Here is a 16,511-nt window from a genome sequence, read left to right on the forward strand (position 1 = left end):
AAGGCATTTGATTGTGTGGATCATGACAAATTATGGATAACATTGAGAAGAATGGGAATTCCCAAACACTTGATTGTACTCATGAGGAAACTGTACCTTGACCAGGAGGCTGTCGTTCCAACAGAACAAGGGGACATTGCATGGTTTAAAATCAGGAAAGGAGTGCGTCAGGGTTGTATCCTTTCCCCATACTTATTCAATCTATATGGTGAGCAAATAATCCTAAAAGCTGGACTATATGAAGAAAAACATGGCATCCAGATTGGAGGAAGAATCTTTAACAACCTGAGATATGCTAATGATACAACTTTGCTTGCTGAAAGTGAGGATTGCATCACTTACTGAAGAAGATTAAGGAACACAGTCTGCAGTATGGATTACATCTCAATATAAAGAAGACAAAAATCCTCACAACTGGACCAATAAGCAGTATCATGATAAATGGAGAAAAGATTGAGGTTGTCAAAGAATTCACATTGCTTGGTTCTACAATCAACGCCAATGGAAGCTGCAGTGAGGACATTAAACAACGTGTAGCACTGGGCAGATTGGCTGCGAAGAAACTGTTTCAAATGCTGAGGAGCAAGGATGTCTCCTTGAGGACTAAGGTGCGCCTGACACAAACCATGATATTTCCAATCTCCTCGTATGCATGTGAGAGCTGGACAGTGAACAAGGAAGACTGAAGAAGAGTTGATGCTTTTGAGTTGTGGTGCTGGCGAAGAATGCTGAAGGTACCATGGACTGCCAGAAGAACTAACAGATCTGTCCTGGAGGAAGTGCAGCCGAGATCGTCCTTGGAAGAGAGGATGGCCAGACCACGTCTCACCTACTTTGGTCATGTTGTCAGAGGGGACCATTCCCTGGAGAAGGATGTCATGCTTGGTAAGGTGGAAGGCCAACGAAGGAGGGGATGGCCTTCAATGATATGGATTGACATGGTGGCTCCGACAATGGGCTCAAGTAGAGCAAGGATCGCGGAGTTGGCGCAGGATTGGGCGGTGTTCATTCTGCTGTGCATGGGGTCACTATGAGTTGGAAATGACTCGACAGCACCTAACAACAACAACAGTTAGGTCCTTGATCTGTTTTGAATTGGATTTTGTGTATGGTACGAAGTATGGGTCCTACTGCATTCTTCTGCCTGGGAAAATCTAATTTTCCTAGCAACAGTTATTAAAGAGACTCTTCCTTCCCCATTGATTGGACTTAGCACTCTTGCTGAAAATCAGCTGACAATAGATGTATGGGTTTATTTCTGGACTCTCAATTCTATGCCATTAGTCTATGCATCTATTGTTATACTAGTATCAGCCTGTTTTGATTGTTGTAATCTTGAAATCAGAAAGTGTGAGTCCTCCTACTTTGTTCTTTTCAAAATTACTTTGACTGTTTTGTGCCTCTTGCCTTCCCATATAAAATTGGAGATTGGATTTTCCCTTTTGGTAAAGAAGGTTGTTGAAATTTTTATTGAGATTGCATTGAAGCTATAGATTGCTTTGGATAGTATTGACATCTGAAATTTGTACTGTGTTGCCCAATCATGGAATGGTTAAAATTTAAAAAACTGACAGTACCAAGTCCTAATGAGGATATGGAACAACTGGAATTTACATTTTGCTGGTAGGAATACAAACTGGTACAGTCATTTTGGAAAACAGTTTGACAGTTTCTTAAGAAGTTATATATACTTAAGTAACTTGCATATCCAGGAATCCTACTTATTGGTAATTATCAAAGAGAAATGTTAACATATGTTCACACAAAAACTTTTACATGCATGTTTAGAGCAGCTTTATTCATAATTGCCCAAAACAGGAAGCAATCCAAATTTCCTTCAGCAAGTGAATGGGAAAAACAAACTGGTATGTCTATATAACAGAATATTAATCAGTAATAGGAGAAACAGACTACTGATATCCATAGCAACATAGGTGAATCTGAAATGCATGATCATAAGTGAAAGAAGCCTGACAGAAAGGGTTACCTATGGTAGGATTGCATTGATAAGTCATTCTGGGAAAGACAAAACTGTGGGGACAGAAAAAGCAGTGGTTCCCAGAGGCTGAGAATAACAGAAGAAGAATAACTATAAAGGGGCATTTTGGGGAATGATGAAATATTGCACATTTCAATTATGATGGCAGTTACATGGCAGTATACATTTCTTAAAAAGGATGGAAATTTATTATCTGCACATTATACCCTAATAAAGCTGACTTACCACCACTTGTCTATCAGTTTGTCAGTGTGGTGCCTTGCATGTTGCTGTGATGATGGATGCTATCCCATGGTATTTTAAATATTAGCCAGGTCACCCCTGGTGGACAGATTTCAGGAAAGCTTCTAGACTAAAACAGACTAGGAAGAAAGACCTCATGACCTACTTCCAAAAATAAGCCAGTGGAAACCTTATGGATCACAAGAGAGCATTATCTGACTTGCTTGCTTTGGACATGTCATCAGAAGGGATCAGTTCCTGAAGGAGCGTATCATGCTTGGTGAAGTGGAGGACTAACAATGGTGATGGACACCTTTGGTGAGATAGAGTGGCACTCAAGGAGGCACAAGATGGACTCAAACATGCCAGTGATTGTGAGAATGACACAGAACCAGGAAATGTTTTGTTCTATTGTACGTGAGATTGCATGAGTGAGAGTCAATGCAATGACAGCTAATAAAAAAAATAACCTGATGTTACAACAACAAAAGGATCCCTGGTGTTGCAGTGGTTAAACACTTGGCTTCTAACTCACCAGCTGCTGTGCAGGAGAGATGTGTCAGTTTCCTCCTATAAATAAAGATTACAGCCTTGGAAACCTCATGGAGCAGTTCTACTCTGTCCTATAAGATCTCTGTGAGTAGGCATCTTTTCAACAGTAACTGGTTAGGTTTGGTTTTACAACAACAATATCTACAAATGTCACTCTAGCCATGAGGCCTTCCCAGACCAACTGTTTTTCATGGTACTGTCCCATTCCCACCCTGCTAGGGTTCTCCCTATTTCCCATCTTTCCTTTATGAAACCCTCCATAGGGTCTCCAGGAACTATTTTGTCATCTCTAAGTTGTTACCCTTTTGGTTTGAAGAAGCAAGATCATTTGACCTTTCCCACTGATCTTGCTTTTCTGTGTTTACAAGTTCTCAGACATTTCACATTTTTCATTTTAAATATTTTACTTTGAATATATGAATTTTTAACATAATTAATTTTTATTAAAGAAAAAAATTGTGCTAATGAAATAGATTGTGTTTCTACGGCTAATAAACATTTGTCTCCATAGATAGCAGTGAATGCCTCACTGATGACTGTAGTATCATTGCTGGAGGGAACCTCACTGGCTGGCACCCAGACTCTGCCGCTGTGCTATGGCGAAGAGTCTTGGGAATCCTTGGGGATGTGAATAATATCCAGTCACCCAAGATCCATGCCAAGGTTTTTGGCTATCTCTATGAACTCTGGTACAAACTAGCAAAGGTATGTCCTGTTACCTTACCTTTTATTCTAGTACAGGAAAATCTATCCTTTAATGTAAAAACTGTTGCAATTAACTATTGAACATATTATATGTTAGACAAAAAGGTCCCTAGGTGGTACAAATGGTTTGCACTTGACTACTAACCTAAAAGTTGGTGGGTCAAAGCCACCTAGCAGTGCCATGGAATAAAGAAAGGCCTGGTAATCTGCTTTTGTTAATATTACAGCCAAAAAAAACCCTATGGAGCAATTTTCCTGTGGCAACATGGGGTCGCTGTGACTTGGAATCAAATTCACTACAATAAGTTTTGTTTTTATCTTTGTTTTTTTTATGCTTGAATATCAACAAATTAATAGCATTTATAGTGGCCATTTTATAAATGCAAAAGAATTATTTCCTTTAGCCTATAAGTATAATATTACTATAATATATTCGAGCTCTGGTAGCATAGTGCTTAAGGCACTTCACTGCTAACCAGAAGGCCAGTGGTTCAAACCCACTGGCCACTCCTCGGAAGATGGGGCAATCTACTTCTGTAGTGATACTGCCTCAGAAATCCAAGGAGGGGTCGGTCACTATGAGTTGGATCTGACTTGACAGCACATAACAACTAACAACAACTATAATATATTACCATTGAGTTGATTCTGACTTAATAGCAACCCTGTAGGACAGAGTAGAACTTCCCTTAGGGTTTCCAAGGCTGTAATCTTTTCAGAAGCAGACTGCCACAGCTTTGTCAGGCAGAGCAGCTGGTGGTTCAAACAGCTGACCTTTCAGTTAGCAGCTGAGCGCTCTTAACCACTGCGCCACGAGGACTCTTTGAATATCATTGTTGCTGTCGTTGTTATGTGCCATGAAGTCAGACCCGACTCATAGTGACCCCTCCTTGGGTTTCCAAGGCAGTATCACTACAGAAGTAGATTGCCCAACCTTCCTTTCGAGGAGTGACTGGTGGGTTTGAACCGCCAGCCTTCTGGTTAGCAGTCAGGTGCCTTAGGCACTATGCTACTAGAGCTCCTTTGAATATTATCAGATATTAAAAAATATATATATATACAGTATTAAGTAGGTGACCCCATGTGTGTCAGAGTAAAACTGCTCTAGAGGGTTTTCAGTGGCTGATTTTTCAGAAATAGATCACCAGGTTTTTCTTCCAAGGTGCCTAAAAGAAGTATTATTTTGTAAAAAAAAATTGAAAAATGAGGAAAGATACAAAGAAAAATATTAGCACAACCATTCCACAGACATAACTGATAATAATCAATAGTCTTACTTCTGTGGATAAATACATCTTTACAAAAGCAGAATCTGAGTGTTATTTTCATTCTGTTTTTTGTTTCTAGGGTACACTGTTGCATGTTATTAATTTTTTTTCCAAAATGTGATTAATGGTTGCACAGTGTAATTTGTTAAACCATTCCTTATTTTTTGGAGTTCAGGACATCTCTTGGCATTAACATTCAAGAAAAAACAATGCTATAGTTTCGTATTTAAATATAAAAACATTTTGTAAACCAGACACACAATTTACAAGGATAGTAGATCTTACAATGAAAGAAAAACTTGTGGGTGTTGTAGCTTTTTCTGCAACTTAAAGAAATTTAAATGCAAGCAGCTATTGGGCTATAGAAGATGATATTCAAATAGCCTTGGGATAAAGTGAATGGTACCCTCCCTAAATTTCTGCTCTTTGTATATTAGATACGGGATAATCTAGCAGTAAGCCTGGATAACCAGTCTTCTCCATCTCCTCCAGTCTTGATCCCACCACTCAGAATCTTTGCATCATGGCTATTTAAGGCAAGTAGATGTGTGTTTATTCATTTATTGTAATTTCCTCTTCCTTTCTGAAATTGAGTTTAAAATTTCATAATTGCCCAAGACTGCATGTTTCAAAGACAGGCTGGGTCATGCTAAAGCTACTGCATCCCACATTTCTATAAACAACTCTTATGGAAAACCAAGAAGTAAATGGAGTGTTGAAATGCTTTGCATCTGGAATTGATTTAATCTTTAAACCTCATCTTCTTGGCAGGCAACGACATTACCAAATGAATACAAGGAAGGCAAACTGCAAGCCTACAGACTGATCTGTGCCATGATGACCAGACGTCAGGATGTTCTGCCAAATTCAGATTTCTTGGTACATTTTTACTTGGTGATGCACCTTGGATTGACCAGCAAGGATCAGGTATTCTATGACTTCTATATAGTGATTACCAGTAATTAGAAAGTGCATATCACTCTTTAGAGGTATTAGAGTTGATGAAAATACATCAGAAATGTTGAAGTTCTCAGTATCTTCAACTCTTTTTGCACACACAACAGAATTGTCTTTCAAAAATGTAAGTTAGGTTTTGTCACATCCTCGCTTGATATCCCCACTGATTTTGAATTGAACCTTACTGAATCTGTATTTTATTCCATGGCATATACAGTTTTACATGATCTAACCTCTGCCGATGTATCAGCCTCAAAAACAGTGTTTCCAAGGACTTATTTTGGGGTTCTTCTGCATTAGATGTTCCTCAAAGAAAAGGTTTCCAGTTAGTTAAAAATGTTTGAAAAGTGTTATTTGAGGAGTTAAGATGTTTTTGGAAGACTTCACTCATAAATTGGAGATCCTGACATACATTGATGAGGGGTTATTTAAATTTTTTCCAAAGACCTTTGATTGGTGGTTAACTTGGAAAGGAAGAATAAAGAAACCACTAGCTGCAGCCTTTTCCCTAAAAACTCTACGTGTTGGGTGGAATGTGGCCATTCTCTGACCTTGGTTCCCCCTTTGAGAAGACCCTTGCTAGCTGGTTAGCAGGTTTCTGGGGAACAAGATTGCAGAACAAGGACACTTGGACTCAACTTGAGGTTTGAGTGTCAAGCAGGAGAATGATGTGATTGATTAGCACCTCGCAGAAATTATTCTGATTCTGGATGGATTTGATAATGTGGCTGTGGTAGGATAGAGTAGGAGGTTGGACTTGGAGACACAGAGATAATTAGGATTTGGTTAAGCTAATATGGATTTAACAGATGAAAGGGAAGAAAGGGATAGAGAAGAGTCAAGAAATACTAAAATATTTACTTTTATCAGTAGATCTTCTTGACAAATTAGAGGTATGGGAGTGTTTCATAATTTGCTCTTTAAATTGTGGGTACTTATCTATGAACTTAAGGAGCTCTGATGGTATAATGGGTAAGACATTTAGCTGCTAATCAGAAGGTCAGTGGTTCAAACTAACCAGCTGCTCCATGTGAGGAAGATGAAACAATCTACTTTTGTAAAGATTTATAGCCTTGGAAACCCAATGGGGGTTGCTGTGAGTCAGAATTGACTCAGTGGCAGTGAGTTTGGTTTGGTTTTGGTATCAGTGAACTTGAATCATTCATGACCTATCAAGTAGTTGGCCTTTTTCCATTTCTTTTATTCTTTGCATATATGGTACAGACACATAGACCTTTTGATCCCCTTACAGTACATGTAAGAAGAGGATGAAGCCCCTGGTTAGCCAGCTTTTCTTTGTTGCTTCAGAATACACTTGACTAATCTCAGCCTTTGGGCCCTATTTACAATTGTTACAGTACATCTTTTGGTAAACATTTTGAGCTTTAATCATTGAGCTTTTATCTGAAGTATTAACTGTCCTGTCTTAGTGAGTTATCTTTGCCTTTATTTGTCCCAGTTTTATCCATGTGTATAGAGGACATCTATGTAGCAGACTGGACTAAAACTGATAATCTCATTTATTTCCTAAATAAATGTAGAAGTAAAGATGAGAAGATAGCATTGTTTGTACTCCGTGCTAAGAAATTTTGCACCCGTCATTACAGATGAAAGTATCTTTTGCAGAATGATGCAACTTGTGGTGTGTAGAAGATTGAGGGGTATAAATTGGGAGGAGAATTAACTATCACAGATAATGAGATCCCTTAGTGACAGAACCAGAAAGGAAGGCTTAGTTAACAGTGCTCTACCTTAAAGCAGTATTTTGCTAAGATTCTGCTGGGAGAAAAAAAATAACTTGGAATTAATCAGTTGTAGAATCTTCCCCTTTGATAAAAATAAAATTAAAGTCAGTAGTAAACATTTAGTATTCCTTGGAATGAATTTTCTAGAATGTCATAAAAATTGGTTTGACTTTACAATCATCTTTCTATTTTAAAGTATGTTAGAGTGAAAATGAGATGTAATGAGAATATATTATAACATTTTAGAACGCAAAAGATAATTTCAAAAAAATATGATTTTAATGTAGAAAAAGCAGTTTTCAAATTTAATGCTTAGAATATGTATTCACATTTTAATATATGCCATGTTTTTAATTAAGTGAAGTTTCAATGATGTTTTGTAGTTTTTCTTAAAAGACATAAATCTTAAATGATGTTCCAGTGCTAGCAGTAATTCCTATATCTAGAGCTCTAAGATAAAATGGGCATATCATGAATCTCTATTTAGTAATCAGCCTATTGTTTAGAAGCTTGAATTTTTATGTGTGTTTGAAAGAATTGACTATTTGCTTTAACCTTGATAATTACTGGTATATATTTTGTAAAACCTGACTGTATGCCAAATAGAATTACTCTAACTAAATTTTATTCCTTTGACCGAAGAAAATTATATGTAAGACCTACTACCAATGCAATAAACTTTTCCCATTTAAGTAAGAAATGTCTCTGGTAATTAGTTTAAGTTTTGGTCCACAGGTCTAAATAGATCATGGTACTTGTTCCAGAACTTACACATACTGCTGGAAACACATGTTATATTAATTATAATGAGAAAAGAAAGCATTAAATGTAGAGAATACAATTAAATTAAGTTTTTTTTTAATTGGTGAACTGCACCTGTGACTACTGCTATCTCATGACTTGTTTCTGTTTCATGAAAGAATTCTCGAAGAGCCATGCTTTTATGTAGTCTGCCATTAAAAGGATTCGTTTCTGCAGAGAACCTTATAAAGAATTTTCTATATATTTTTATTTTGAATGAGACAAATTATATGTATATATGTATATTTAAATTTATCAGTATTGTCTTACAAAAAATCCAGAGTTGGTTTCCAACTTTTGCCTCTGGGTGGCGAGCTTGTCTGTATGATTCTTAACCATGTTGCTCATGTACCACCATCACTGAGCTTTAAAACTCCTGCAAGACTGAATACTATCATGGTGTGGTTCTACAAAATGCTTTCCTAAATTCTGAGTGTATCAAAATTATGTCAGTAGTGACCAATCAAATGTTGCATTTGAAATAAGATGGTAAAAATTGTTTTCTAAACCTAAGGATGCTTGTAGTAATTGAAGACTTTTATTTATTTAAAAAACTATTTGTAAAATAGATATTTCAAAAATTATACTCTATTCTATGACATAATTATAGTATATAATATCATTTTGTCCAATATAGCAAACTTATGTAAAAATGTAAGTCATTTTTTGTCTTTTAAAAAAGATTTATATAGCAAACAATTCAAAATGTAGTGCATTCCAAACCAACTGTTTTTTAACATTGTTTTAACCACTTTTAGCTATCATAATAACTTAATAATTTAATAGTTAAAACAGTGACCTTATCCAGTAGCATTTGACACAGTACATATACAGTGTGGGTTTATGGTTTATTAATGTAGTTGGAAAAATGCTCTGTTTTTCCTTGACAATGAAATTTTTAAAAACTGGGATTTTTAAATTCTAAAATTTTACTGGGATTAAAGCTAAGATCATAAATACTTTCAAGATTGCATGATGTTGTCATTGTTTCATCTTCAACTTGATTAGGTAAATATCACTACCTATTTTATATATAACTAATAAAATCAAAGAAATATCAAGAGCTTGTGCCCATTTCCAGATCTAGCCTCTTCCACAGTGTATGTTTTTTCCACTGGTTCAGAGCTAACACAGCTGTCAAACAGTTCTTGGTTTATTCCTCCCTTCTGTTTTATTTCACCTGGGTTCTGGCCTCAGTCCCACCCTGCTTTAGAACCCTCCTTATTTGAGGAGGACCCTTACTCCCAACCTACAGTCTTTCTGTGGTTGCTGTCTCAGTTCCTCACCATCTTTCCACCTCCCATCTAAAGCCAGTACTGGATGTTCTTAGCCTTTCCTAATGCTTAAGATGCTTTTCCGTGTCAGTCTTCCCCAAAATATTTTGACATGAAAGGAGCTATGATTTGGATTTATTAAAAACAGTTCCTATTAATTTCATCATTATTTAAAACATATGGTAAGATCAATATGTGTGAAATGAAAGAGGACAGTTGAGGAAAGGAATTTTATTTTCATGTTTTTAAGAACATATATCAAAGACTAGAAAGTTTTCTTTGCTTAAAATAAGTAAAGTATTTTTTAACAATAACTTACAGATTTAATATCTTAATGTAATTTGTCTGTTAAACATCAAAGTTAAATTCTCTTTCAAATGCAAAGCTTATATTAATGAAAAGCTATTGTTGCAAATTTGCATACAGAAATTTTGGGAAATGTGATTCTTTGTCATTTTCATCTATAATATTTTATTATCCTATTTTGAGACTCAAGAAAAGCATGAGGCGTCTCTCAGAGAGGTGTGTGCTGTTGTGTTCTGTGGTAACTATCAAGCTACAGTGTAAAATTATGCTGTAGTATAATGGAGTTTAAGAGACTTTAATAGTTATGAGCCTGGGCCTCAGGTCAGTCTGTCTAAGTTCCAGTCTTGACAACCATCCACTAGCCAAGTCATTTGCCTTGGTTTCGTTATTGATAAGATTAAGATAATTATAGTGCCTACGTCACAGCCAGGAAGCTCTGGTGGCATAGTGCCTAGGTATTTGACTGCAGTTCAAACCCACCAGCCACTCCTTGGAAGGAAGGTTGGGCAATCTACTTTCTGTAGTGATACCGCCTGAGAAACCCAAGGAGGGGTTGCTATGAGTCAGATTCAACACAATAGCAGTGAGTTTGATTTGGTTTTTGGTACCTCACAGCATCGTTTGAAGACTTTAAGAACGTGAACATAATACACTCAATTCAGAGTGTGGACTATGGCAGCCTTCAGTAAACGTGAGCCCTGATAGTGATAATGAGGAAGATAAGAAGAAGGTGGTGACTCCCTGAGTAACCTAATGTATTTTATTTTTCTGGTATCTCAAAGTGTTGGTTTATTTTTTTTCCCTTTCCCATATATTTTCTTACTTTTGAACATAATGCTTTGACTAAATACAGGTTAACTAGGCTTTGTGGAATTTCAGAACATGTCGAGATATAATCACTCTTCATGCTATTGGTCAGACTTAAGTAACCCTTGTATGTTTGTGATTTAGAAGGGTATTTTTGTACTCCTTATCCACCCAGTGAGACTTCTGTATGATGGATACTAGAAAGCTGAACTCTACATGTCCCAGACTTTCTACAGCTGGGGTCAGAGTCAACTCAAGTTCCATCCAACAGAGGTTTCCACATGGTGCTGGTCAGTGGCTATGAGGAGACACAGGCAGCATGAATGAAGGGAGCAGGAGCATCTGGTACTGCAGGGGCTGCCGTTTAGGCACCTGCATCTCTGGCAATAAGAACTGACCATAGTCTGTTTCTGGAACCACCTTGTGGTATGGTGGAGTGTTTCTCTTTGCCACATTGCTCCTGGCTGTGAAGGATTTGGGCTTGGTTCCCTGGCACTTCTAGAAGTTCCGTAAGCCATCTAGTGCCCTGAAATGAATCTCTTTTTTCTTAACCTCAGCAGAATGGATTCCATTGTCTGCAAGGACGAACCTGAGGTAAATAGTGCTAGTTGGGTGCAAGTGCTACACTATGCCCTGAAATGTATGATCAACATGGGCTCATTTCCAGTTGCTTTATATACCTATGGCATTGACTTGACTTACTCCTCTTTTCTTAATCTCAGCCACTTGTTTTGTAGCCACAGATATTTAACTTGTTTAGGAACATTTTACTTTCATTAAACATTATATTTTAATTAATGCTTTGCCTTGTCGATTTTAAAATACAATTTTTAACATCATCTGTACAGTAAAATTCTATCATAGAAGTCAAAATAGTTCATTCTTTTCTTAACGGATATAACAACCTCCTCTCGTGAGGTGTATGATGGAATAGTATAATAATAAACAGTCATTTGTAAAAAGATCCCGAGGGGCCCCATAGTGAGCATAAGACTCAGCAGTGAGCTATGAAAGCAAGGTGCAGGGGTGATACTTGTAAATTGGCCATCCTTGAATCTTTTAATAGTTCCAGACAGCCTGTATCATGCAGTGATATGTAATAATTGCATCACCCTTTCTCAGACAAAGAATTGGTCTTTGCTGAAATTTTAAACTTATACCTACAACCATATATGTTAGATTCACGAATTTCAAAGTGTCTTTAAGAATACACATAAATGAGTATTTAGTTCCAGATAAAATGAAGAATAAAAATGGTAAATTAGGATGAGCTCTGGTGGCATAGCGCCTAAGGCATTTGACTGTTAACCAGAAGGCTGGTGGTTCAAACACACCAGCCACCCCTCGGAAGGAAGATGAGGCAATCCACTTCCATAGTGATACCACCTCAGTAACCCAAGGAGGGGTCGCTATGAGTCTGATCTGACTTAACAGCAGTGAGTATGGGTTTTTGGTTTTTTTTTTTTTTATCTCATATTCAAGCAAATAATTTTAACATGTATCCCTAAAGTTCTTATTCTGTACAAGTGATTTCACTAAGGTTTGAATTTATATGATTTAAATTCAATAATAGTAGGATTTTTTTAAAAAATCATATTTAATTTAAAGGTTCAATTGATGTTTAGAGGATTAAATAACCTTGACATGTGTCAATATAGAAACTTTAGAAGGCTAACTTTTTAAAATCCTCATTTCAAAAAAAATTACCTGTAGGATTTTAAAATGAGTGAAAATAATATGAATTCTGGGCTTTTTTCTTGAAGTTTTAAGAATAATGTATTTTCTAAGACTTCAGGACATAAGATGGCTTCAAAATATAGTCAACATTTGTTAACTTTTATAGACTTGTGGTGTCTATAAAAGTCAACAAATGCAAATAGATTGCAAACTTTCTATTAAGAGCTAGCAGACCCGGAAGCTGGACCCAGCTTTGTCACTAACTGGCCATGGGGCCTTCACTTGGCCACAAGAGGTCAAGCAAATGGGTTGCACTACAGGACTTCTAAGGTCCTGTCCATTTATTCTTGGATCCTCTGATTTATTTTTAGGCATTTTATTATTCGAGTCACATCATTTTACACAAGGTTCATTATTTTCATGATGAATATTTTTCTCCACCATGGTAAAGATCTGAAGAAGTGCCACTGGAATGCTCCTTGGAAGCAAGAATGGCCAGCCTTCATCTCACCTACTTTGGTCATGTTGTCAGAAGGGACCATTCCCTGGAGAATGATACCATGTTTGGTAAAGCGGAGGGTCAGCAAAAAAGGAGAAGGCCCTCAACAAGATGGATTGACACAGTGGCAGCAACAATGGGCTCCAGTATAGCAAACATTGTGAGGCTGGTGCATGACTGGGCAGTGTTTCATTCTGTTGTACATAGAGTCACTGTGAGTCGGAGCCAACTCATTCGTACATAACAACAACAACAACAACATGGTAAAGAACTAGTCAGGTTCTAAGAGTATTTACAGTGATACAAGTTCCCCAACTTTTACTAGTTTATCTACATGAGAAGAAAAATATACACACACAAAGGGGTATCTGTAATATCTATCAACTTGTGCAAAGGACCAAGTGAATGACCCCATGTTATAGGAATTAGACTGTTGGAACCCTTCTAGGGAACCTGGTTTCAGAGCAGCTCCCAAGAGGAGGTAGTATTTGAGCAGGATTTTCAAGGAAAGGAAGGAGCTCTCATGGTGCAGTGCCTAAGACATTTGACTGCTAACCAGAAAGTTGGCAGTTCAAAGCCACCAGCCACTCCACGGAAGGAAGACCAGGCAATCTACTTCCATAAAGATTTACTGCCTTAGAAACCCCGTAGGGGTCACTATGAGTCAAAATCTATATGATAGCAGTGGGTTTGGTTTCTGGTTTTTCAAGGAAAGGACCTCTGGTGGTACAGTGGTTAAGGCATTGGGCTGTTAACTAAAAGGTTGGCAGTTTGAACCTACCAGTTGGCTCCTCGGGGTCACTGTGAGTCAGAATTAATTTGATGCCAGTGGATTTGGTTTCTGGATTTTTCAAGGATGAATAAGAAACAGGATGGAATTTCACATGTCAAAGATACAGAACTTCTCAGATCATGTTAACAGAAGAGTAACTAAAGTGGTTTTGATATAGTGCCAAACTTATGCATGTAGGTCAGCACCGGCCCTGCCCCTGTGTGTTGGGCCCCACCCCATATGGTTGAGCCCTAACAGGAGAAATGACTACGCAAGTGAGAAGACATTTAAGGACGTTGTAGCCACTTCCACCACCACAACATGCAGATCTCTGCCTGGGACCTAGTGCCAACAGCCCAGTGCCTTTCCCCAGCCCAAGGCCCACTGAAGCACTGCCAGCATGTCAGATAAACTCCCCTACAAAGTTGCTGACATCAACCTGGCCTCCTGGGAACAAACGGCCCTAGACATTGAGGAGAATGAGATGCTGGTCCTGATGTGCATGTGGGAGATGTACTCAGCCTCCAAAGCCACTGAAGGACACCTGGCTGCATTGCTGTATGCCTGCACATGACTGTGGAGACAGCTGTCTTCCTTGAGACCCTTGTTGCCCTGCATGCTGGGCTGCAGTGGTCCAGCTGCAACATGTCCACCAAGAACCATGCAGCAGCTACAATTGCCAAACCTGGCATTCCAGCGTATATCTGGAAGGGTGAAAGAGATGAGCAGTACTTACACTTCAAGGATAGGCCCCTCAATATGATTCTGGATCATGGCAGTGACCTCACCAACCTTATTCATGCCAAGTACCTGTAACTCTTGTCAGACATCCATGGCATCTCCAAGGAGATAACAACTGGGGTCCGCAACCTATACAAGGTAATGGCCAATGGGATCTTGAAGGTGCCTGCCATCAACATCAATGACTGTCACGCAGAGCAAGTTTGACAACCTCTACGGCTGCTGGAGTCCTACATGGATAGCATCAAGAGAGCCACAGATGTGATGATGGTGGGCAAGGTAGCAGTGGTGGCAGGCTGTGGTGACATGGTCAGGGTCTGTGCCCAGGCCCTGAGAGGTTTCGTGGTTCACATCATCATCACCAAGATTGACCCTGTCAGTGTGCTGTAGGGTACCATGGAGGACTATGAGGTGACCACCATGGATGAGGCCTGTCAGAAGGGCAACATCTTTTTCACCACCACAGGCTGTGTCAATATCATCCTTGGCCAGCACTTTAAACAGATGAAGGATGATGCCATTGTGTGTAACATCAGACACTTTGATGTGGAGATGGTTGTGAAGTGGTTCAATGAGAATGCTGTGGAGAAGGTGAACTTAAAGCCCCAGGTGGACTGCTACCAGCTGAAAAATGGGCACTACATCATCTTCTGGCTGAAGGCCGACTGGTTAACTTGGGCTATGCTGTGGGTCACCCCACCTTTGTGATGAGCAACTCCTTCACCAACCAGGTACTAGCACAGATTGAACTGTTGACTCACCCATACAAGTACTCTGTTGGTATCCACTTCCTGCCAAGAAGCTGGATGAGGTGGTGGCTGAAGCCCACCTGAGCAAGCTGAATGTGAAGCTGACCAAACTGACTGGGAGGCAGGCCCTCTGATGGCCTCTTCAATCCTGATCACTATCATTACTGAAAGCCAGGCCTGCCCCCTCACCTTCCAAATTTTCTTCCACAGGAACAAATGGCACTAACCTTGAGTTTGATTTGTCGTTATTGGTTCCCTCCACCTGATTGACTCCCTGGGGCTGGTCACTTAGCCTTTGACCCCTGCTGCATCCCTCATACTGTTCCAGTTGTGGCGTGGGACATGGAGAAACCCCTCTTAAACCTCCTAAAGCGCTGGTCATGTTGGAGGTACTAAGGAGGCAACCAAAGGGAACCATAGGCTCTTGGAACTGCTCACTCAGTCAGTCTTTAGGCTGGAGGTCAGCAGCAGTGGTCAGAGCCCATGCACTTTACATCTAGATCTTCACCTGGTGTGATAGTTAATGTTATGTGTTGTTCTGGTTACCTAGTACCGCTCTGACAAGAATATACCACAAATGTGATGGCTTGAACAAACAGGAGTTTTATTATCTCACAGTTTGGAGGCTTTTAAGTTCAAGTTCAAAGTGTCAAGCTCTAGGAGCTGGGTGAAAATCCCTCAGCCTTGGGCTTCAGCTCTGCCTCTTGCTTCCAGCCTACTGAAGCTAGATAGAGGCTTTTCTTCATTCAGACAGCTGCTGGCTGCTGAGGCTGCCAAGCCCAAGGTTGACAAGTAAAAAGACACAGTCCCGATGTTACCAAACCACATGGCAGGCCATTAATTTAAATCACAAACTGAACTGCCATATGTGTCAACTTGGCTGGGCCTGGTTTTGAGTGGCTGGGCAACTGGTTGTAGTGATTCCCCATAATGTGACCAGTAATCAGCTCCATGGTGGACTTTGCTTTGAGCAGCTGAGTAGTTGCCTTAGGGATGTGGTCTGCTTTTAATATATAAGAAGATGCTTTGAGAAAGATCTCTGAGCTTCTTGGCACATTTGGATCCTGCATTTGGCCAAGTCATCAGTGAGTGGCCTGCCATGTTGTCTGCTCATCTTGGGACTATTTCTGGATTTGAACTAGTGTTCTGCCATGTTGCTTGATAATTTTTGGACTATGCCATTTTACTTGTTGAGGTTGGGTTTTTCAGCCTCAGAAGCCAGCAGCTGCCTGAGTTAAGAGATGTGCAAAAACGGCAAGGAGGCCACATGTTGTGACCTCCTCTAATCTCACAAGAGGAAGACAGCAGTAACCCAAGGCCTATTACTGCAAGGCCAAACATGCTGCCTCCCTCCAGCCCTTTCACCAACCGTTCCTCCCAAAGCACCCACCACCTCTCTCCTGGGTTCGATAATTCACTGCAGTGGCCACACAGAAC

The 16,511-nt window shown here is 39.3% G+C and overlaps 1 protein-coding gene across 1 annotated transcript in view; it reads left to right on the forward strand.

Moving 5' to 3' along the window:
* Window positions 1–16,511, forward strand: part of RALGAPA2 (Ral GTPase activating protein catalytic subunit alpha 2) — a 479,248-nt gene that overhangs the window by 159,016 nt on the left and 303,721 nt on the right. Inside the window, 3 exon segments of the mRNA XM_042781969.1 lie at window positions 3,285–3,478; window positions 5,184–5,282; window positions 5,518–5,673. Coding sequence (XP_042637903.1) covers window positions 3,285–3,478; window positions 5,184–5,282; window positions 5,518–5,673 — 449 coding nt within the window.

Source organism: Orycteropus afer, unplaced genomic scaffold (genome assembly GCF_000298275.1).
Source record: "Orycteropus afer afer isolate SDZICR_OR568_19922 unplaced genomic scaffold, OryAfe1.0 scaffold00208, whole genome shotgun sequence".
NCBI lineage: Eukaryota > Metazoa > Chordata > Mammalia > Tubulidentata > Orycteropodidae > Orycteropus > Orycteropus afer.